This window comes from Lupinus angustifolius, chromosome LG04 (assembly GCF_001865875.1).
Source record: "Lupinus angustifolius cultivar Tanjil chromosome LG04, LupAngTanjil_v1.0, whole genome shotgun sequence".
NCBI lineage: Eukaryota > Viridiplantae > Streptophyta > Magnoliopsida > Fabales > Fabaceae > Lupinus > Lupinus angustifolius.
Genome location: NC_032012.1, coordinates 6405422 through 6413211, shown reverse-complemented (window position 1 = coordinate 6413211; position 7790 = coordinate 6405422). Strand labels below are relative to the sequence as shown.

The window sequence follows — 7790 nt, the reverse complement described above, 5'->3', positions numbered from 1 at the left end:
TTGAAAAAAAAACAACAAGTTGTCTTGCATCTAGGTGAGAATGGCTTTAAATTACATTATATTACAGCATGGTAAGTTGAATATACAGTTTATTTTCCAAAGTATTAAATGGAGTGAAAAGTTCCAACACAAATATCTTTAATCTGTAAGAGTTTTTTCCTGGAAAATTGCACCACTTTACACAAAATTGCAAAAAGATAATAATTAAGAGGCTCAAACATTTAAAAGGACATGTCTATGGCCTCATGATCTGGAGTCTTGTGACCAAAACCAGATTCCTCACTTGGTCGCCGTTTAACCACACTTGCTCTTTGGACTAATCGTACCAACGCTTGCACCACCTCAGACATGGGAGGTCGAAATTCGGGTTCCGGCTGTGTACATAATAAAATTCATTTAAGGGAGATGAAGGCAACAGCTATATGCAAGATATTGCTAAAACATACAAACTATGAAGAGTGCATTTGAAAATTTGGAAGAGCTTATAAAAATAGTTTATGACCTTACTATAAGCTCTTTTAAACTTATATGCTAAAAAAACATAGAGGGAGGACATAAGCTCTTGCAGAATAAACACTTAATTAAGTTATTTATTCAAACGCGGCCCGAGTGCATCAGCAGAAAAGCCAAACTTGAGGGTAGTTTTACAAAAAACTAGATGACTGAGTTCCAAGAGTGCATGCAGAGAATGGGATGGATACTAAAATAGAGCGTTGCTAATAAGCGCCTTTATAGTTGTTAAGGAAGCCAAAATTGGAGGTTTTAAATGAAGGCAAAACATTCAGTAAATCGGAAATTGAAAAAACTTTACCTGAACACACAGGGCAATGATATCGGCAAAGCGTGAAAGTGACTTTGCAGGATACATGCCATTCAGAGCAGGATCAACCATTTTGGCCAAAGCATCTATATCATGGAGCTGTGGTGTTGCCCACCTCACAAGTGATTGCTCTGGTCTAGCCCGTGAACTGAACATACAAAAATTACAAGTGAGTCTAAGAAGCCATACAGAAAAGAAAAGATATTATCAAGAGGCAATCATTAATGATGAACATGAACATTAATTTCAATCATGTAGGATAGACTTACCTGTCAAGTGGTTTTCGACCAGTCAGTAGTTCCAGCATAACCACCCCAAAGCTGTAAACATCGCTTTTTACAGTGTATACCCCCGATAATGCAAACTCAGGAGCACTATAACCAAATGAACCAACCATCTGAGTTGAAACCTGATAAACAGAAAATGATTTTCATCAATGCAGTGTATTGAGAAAAGATAACAGATACCATGTTCAGAACTCAGCAGTGCTTGAAGGGAACACGAGCATCTTTCACCAACCTGCCGCTCAGTGTTTGGAGTTAGAGCAGCTAAACCACAGTCAGACAAGTGAGGATTAAGCTCCTCATCAAGTAGTATATTTGCTGATTTGAAATTTCTATGAACAACAGATGGCAAGCACACTTCATGCAAGTACCTGATAGACAAAGCATATGATACGAAACAATAAATATAAATTAGCTTGAATTTGATACGCTCATTCATCCTACAATGATGAACTTGGGGAAAAAATGAGGGGATGGGGTAGCCTGTCAAGGCCATGCTGAGGATAGGCTTAAAATGTCATGTATGAAACATACTCTAAAGCTCGGGCTGTGCCAAGTGCTATGCGTACACGGGCATTCCAAGATAAATCCTTACTGCTATCTTCAGCAAAATGGAGCATGTCATGCAGATTCCCATTCTCGATATACTCATAAACTAGAAGTCGTTGGCCATGCTCTGCACAATATCCAGCCAGTGTAACGATGTTGGGATGTCGCAAGCGTGACATATTTGAAACAGCTTCAAGAAAATTGTCTTCCTCTTGTAGTGAAAGTGCTGAGTTATCAATCTTCTTAATAGCCATGATCTACACAAAAACAAGACCTGAAACCATTAGAATATACATAAATTTTAAAGGAAAAATGAATGAAGTTCTCGAGTTTGAATTACTACGGAAATAAAATGTACCAAAATAGAACATGAAAATGAAGATAGAGACAGAGTAGATCATTGTACAACTCCCTAACTGTTAAACTTAATAATTGAATAGGCACCGCACTGCCAAATGGCTTATAAAAAAACTACATGCTACAGAAGTCGGGAAGGAAAACATTTAAGAAAATGTGACAAACCATGGTCTGTATGACCCATTACATTATTATGCTCTGGCAATGGCACAGTTCATTTTCCATAGGACTGGTCCAACCAGTAGTGGATACTTGTCCCTTAGTATGTATTTTTCACCCACACACGACTAGTATAAATTCCTACAATGCCAATAGGTAGAAAAGAAATGCAACATTAAGGTTACCTTTCCATTTGGGAAATCAGCCTTGTAAACTCGACCAAGAGAACCTTCACCGACAATAAACTCTTGGCTAAAGCTATTTGTTGCGCTTTGGAGAGAAGCGACAGTGTATGATGTGGAAGTTATAGGGGACTTCATTTGCCTTACAGATCCACTCTTTGTAGGTACCCTCTCAATCATCACATTTTCTGCAGGAGGAGGCTTGAGATCGGTAACAACAGCAGCACTCTTTACCCTTTGCTCCTGCATCTGAGGAGTTACTGCAAGTAACAACAAAAAATAAAAGGTAAAACTAGTGAGAATGTGTATATGTAATCCTTCAGCTCAACACAATAAATAAATAGTAGGAGTTCTGAATCGACCATTTAACAGAACAATAGCTTCAAAATGATAATGTTAATGAGTTTCGTTAAAGATTTACAAATAGTGCTACCATCACATTTCTACAAAGAAATCAAAATAAACAATCATAAAGTATTTTTGGAAACAAGGTATAGAAAGGGAATTCACCGTTCGTAATTCCACGAGGAAGCCTCCCACTAGAAGTACTTGCACCCTTTTCCTTCTTTTTTTGCTTTTGGATACAGAAAACAAAAGCAAGTAGCACAATAAGAGCTGCCAACACTGAACCAAAAACAATGCCTACAATGGCCCCTGTTGTCAAAACCTTATGGCCATCGGAGTTTCCATGACTATCAGAACCCCGTGTTTTATTATGTGAACCAGATCCTGAATGATGATGAGTATTATGAGATCCACTTGGCGGAGGCAACGTAGATGGTGGTGAAGGAGGAGCAGGACCATTAGCAAAAGAGTTTCCATCATATCTAGTTCATATTTGAAGAGTCACATTAACCAAATCACTGAAACTACGCACTAGAAAACATAACGGTATTTTTTAATCAAAAATGCATAAATGCTTACATGAAGTTAGGGATGGAACTAAGCTCATGAGGTATCCATCCACTGAAATTATTGTTAGCGACATTTCTGAAAAAACGAGGAGCAAGATAAGAACCTACCATAAATATAATTCACGCCGCAAAAGGAGAAGAGCTTACAAAGTATCCAACGGCAAACCAACAAGAGCAACAAGAGAGCCAGTCAACTGATTGTTCTGCAAATGGCTGCAAATTTTTTTTGCTAAGCATTAAATTAACATTAACATTTACTATGATATGCTACCGGTTCTTGAACAGAAATTTCATCCAACATACAGAGAAGAAAGATTGGACAATGAAGCAAATGAAGGAGGAAGATCTCCAGAAAAGCTATTGAAGGATAGATCCCTGCATCATTGAAAATGAGGACAAACATTCATTAAACAGAATCAATCTTAAAAATTTGAATAGGTACCCAATAACAATTATCAAAACAACAATTAACTATGAAGTCCAGAGAATTATACAGTTTGAGTATGAAACTCTTACACCCTGAAATGGATTTTTATTGCAGCATAAGCTTTATGACAATATGTATATGAAATCGGATCCTTGTGTGATTACTCTAAAGAATTGCAAGGAATAAAGCTTCCAAAAGAGGGAAAAATATACACCACGTTGATTCCAAACGGCCTATGAATACTGTTGTATGAGTGGCTCTAACTTTTCCAAATTCACATTCAACAATAAGTAGTTAATTGAAGTGAATGAACATGGATGAAGCCCATCACAAACCGTAGAATCAACCTTAAACTGAGATACAAGGACTAAGAATGGGAATTGAACTCTTGCTATTGGGAATCAGATGCTTATGATTTAGACAAGCACCCTAGGACTAGAGTGGTCAAATTTAAGCATTTGTTTCTTAAACATAATACTACAAAAATGAAATAAATGATGGGAGAATGGAGTGAAGACTCTATGTAAGATATCTTACAAGGTACTCAGATCAGAAAGAGTTTGAAACATGTCACCAATTGTCATGGAGAGCACATTATTGCTGACATTCCTAAAAATCACACCAAAGAACAGTGTAAGAGTGGCTCCAATATACGACCAAATTGAAAATTATGAAATAAAATTTTATACATTCAAAAGCAACTTACAGATAATTGAGTGAAGTCATGGCAGAAATTGAATAAGGAAGATTTCCACTTAAGTTATTTCTTGCAAAATTCCTGATTGTTACAATTGAAGAGGAATGACACATTTCAGTAACAAGATAAATAATTTTTTTTAGATAAAGCTGTAAGTGAAACTGATCAATAAATGAAATAAGCAGGCAATTGTTGGTGAATATTACAAGCTGGTAAGATTCGGCGGCAACTGGTAAGGAATCGTGTCATGGATCTTGTTGTCACTTAAGTCACTAGAAAAAACAATAAAAAAGAAGCTATCAATCACCAATATATTAAAACAGTAGAGATCATGTGTACAACAAAATAACAAAACACTATCATCTCACAGTTTTCGCAGTGACATAAGATCTGAAAGCAAGTATCCAAGAGTCCCATTGAGTCCTAAACCTGAGAGCTCACTAACCAACATTACAACATCGACCGAATAAGTTAGTTTTCCCAATCATGAACACACTACTAAAAAACAACTAGAGAAAATTACAATTGTTCAGTGTCATCCGAATCTCATACATCGAAACAACTGATGAACCATCACAGGTTATCCCTTTCCATGACTCTCCACATGGATCACCATCACCAATTTTCCAACCCGTTAGCACAGTTGGACTATTCAACGCGTTGTACAAGACCCCGAGAGCTTGAACTGCAACATGAAGAACAGAAATAAAAACAATCAATAATCCACAAAGGCAATGGCATCGGCCTCTTTGCATTAAATTTTCTTATTATAGACATAAAAAAGGTACATCATTTTAATCTTGGATTAAGATCAACCTTATTTCCAATAAAAATATAGAAGTTTCTTTTTTTGGTTTGAATGTTGAAAAAGCATAAACCTGTGACTTCATTTATTGCACTCTCCTACATATAGCAGAGTTTAGAAAACAAAATCAAAACCCCAAAAGTTAATGACCCCTCATCTGTTCAACCTAAAAAACACTTCTTTTGGCATGGTAAAAGCAAGATAAGTCAATGTTTAAATTAAAGCATTTTCCCTGCAACATCAAAAATCAAACTTGAACAAGCCAAGGTTCACTTGGGTTGAAACAGCAACCACCTACCCACATCGCAAAATCAATTTTTTTTATCAAAAACGAAAACTTTTCCATCACAAGAGACCAAACCAATGAATGGATGAACAAATGACAGTATGATGAATGATCATAGAAGTATAGAACTAAGAAATGAGAAAATGGGTATGATAGTAATATTACCATGAGATGGGTCAGTGTTGGAGATTGAAAGAGGTAGAAAAAGTGAGAAGATGAAAGAGAAAGAAAGGAAGATAGAAAAAGGGAAGAAGGTAATAAGCATTGTTTTGTTGTTTCTACTTCAGGTGTGGGAGAGTGCATGCAATAGTAGGATGGAAAGAAAGGGAAAGAAGAAGAAGAAGAAGATTGAAATGAAAGTGGAAGAGTAGTAGTTGAAGTATAGATCGGGAATGGTTGTAAAAGAAGGCAATGCCATTAAAGAAATGGACAGATAGAGATTCGAAGCTTAGAGTGATGAAGAGAGAGAGAGAGAAAGAGAGAGAGACTTGAAAAAAGGAACCCAGACAAGAAAATAATGTATACGTGTGTCGGCGAAAATTAAAATACGTACAAATTAGCAACTATTTTTTTTTTTAAAAGCTTCTTATTATAGGTTAGGAACATCCTATAACAAATATTAATATCATTCCTATTTAATTTTATACAATATTTTATAATTTATTGTAATTTCTTAGTAAATAAGAATAACATTTATTTATTAAGATAATTTTAAGAATAACTATCATGGTTGCTTTAATTAAAGTCTTTTATAATCACCAAAATATTTTTGATTCTTAATAATAATACTTGTTGAGAATTATAATGTAATTAATCTCTAATTTATATAATAAAAGATATCCTTATTATACAAAAGACTAATATTTTTGTGAGAATGTGGATCGCAGTCTTTCTTATTTTTTTGCCACTACCCTATTAATATTTGAAGATGAATAAATAATGAATTTTTATAATCAAGGCTATAAGTATTAATTTGGGAGATTGAATAGTTAAATAACGTATAATGCAAGGTTTAATGTGTAGAGTATTTTATCAAATAATAATGTAAAATAAAATAGAGTACAGGAAAGAGTAGGTGGGTGTTTTTGTTTATAATCATCTGTAATATAATTTTTATATCTCTTTATCTCGAACTAATCAAACATTACAAAATAATATTAAACTATTAACTTATGTTTTTATAAAAAAAAATTAAATGAAAGAGTAGGTGGGTGTTTATGATCACATCAGTTTCTTTTGAAGGAGTGAAGCAACATAAGGGGCAATTAAGGTGGGGCCTACACCTTTCTCTTCTCTGGGTTTTTGTATTTATTTGGGTTCTTTCCATTCCACATTCTTATTCTACACCTTTCTGCCTTTTACCCCAAAAACCTGTGTCAGTCCACCTTTTTACTGTTTTTTACTTCCTCATACAGTTTAGAATACTATAACATAATCATTGCGTAAAAGTTTTCTCAACATTATCATTTTAAGCTTTCACCATTTTTATATGGACAATGCTTTTGTATTGGCTAAATATTGTTTCGTTAACTCCAAGTGACCCAACCTACTTAGGAATCATTCAGCTTTTAAAAATTAGATTTTGTATTTTTGGGTCATCTCCTAACCCAATTTAATGACTCTTATTCTTTTTAATGTTACAGTTTTTTTTTACAATTTGTTATAATATGATATAAATGTAAACTATGAATGCATAGTTAGATTATATTTTGTGTATTAGGATTGACTGATTTATTATAAAAGGAAGTCTTACAATAACAATATAAAATTTGAGGATCTATACATAGAATCAGATACCCCATACCAGAATTAGATTATGTACCATATAACTATGGTTTAATATTCTACATATATATACTTTATTACACAAAAGTAATTAAAAAGTATTGATATATCCTCCTACTGATAATCTTACTAATGCTCATATTAATCTTCATATCCACAATAAAGTGATACATGTAGTTTGTAAACTAATCATAGATAAATAAAATATCATCTTGTAACATATGTCACTTTCTTGTGAATATGAAAATTAATACTATCATTTTCCACAATCAAATGTTTGTCATATATTGTCATCAATCACTATGAGAAGCAAGTTAAGGTTCATCACTAAAACCTATTAAGTAAATGCATTAATTAAAATCCAATGATTCATGGAAAGGCTGAATGTATGTGAATCAGACATGAGATAAAAAATAATCTTGTGTATTTATTTTTCACTGTATAATATATAAAGTAACCACAAAAGAATCAATAAATAAAAAGAATATTGAACCAACTACTAACAAGATAATAGGGTATGTACCC

At 33.9% G+C, this 7790-nt stretch overlaps 1 protein-coding gene across 1 annotated transcript; it reads right to left on the bottom strand.

The window, feature by feature from the left end:
- On the bottom strand, positions 1–5774 carry LOC109345345 (protein STRUBBELIG-RECEPTOR FAMILY 8-like). Its single transcript, XM_019584295.1, has 16 exons — positions 5646–5774; positions 4942–5074; positions 4758–4829; positions 4596–4661; positions 4399–4470; positions 4230–4301; positions 3569–3640; positions 3413–3478; positions 3276–3341; positions 2862–3178; positions 2355–2611; positions 1639–1910; positions 1340–1475; positions 1090–1229; positions 812–968; positions 1–374 (listed from the first exon to the last, which is right to left on the bottom strand). The coding sequence occupies exons 1-16, from the start codon at positions 5743–5745 to the stop codon at positions 222–224; spliced, it is 2151 nt and encodes a 716-aa protein (XP_019439840.1). The 5' UTR covers positions 5746–5774; the 3' UTR covers positions 1–221.

Excerpts from the sequence above, each read along its gene's own strand:
- LOC109345345 (XM_019584295.1), bottom strand. The coding sequence starts at position 5,745 with ATGCTTATTACCTTCTTCCCTTTTTCTATCTTCCTTTCTTTCTCTTTC. Across the intron at positions 3,641-4,229 it reads CTTTCTGATCTGAGTACCTT|GGATCTATCCTTCAATAGCT; the intron begins GTAAGATATCTT and ends TCAATGATGCAG. Across the intron at positions 2,612-2,861 it reads TCCTCGTGGAATTACGAACG|TAACTCCTCAGATGCAGGAG; the intron begins GTGAATTCCCTT and ends TGTTACTTGCAG.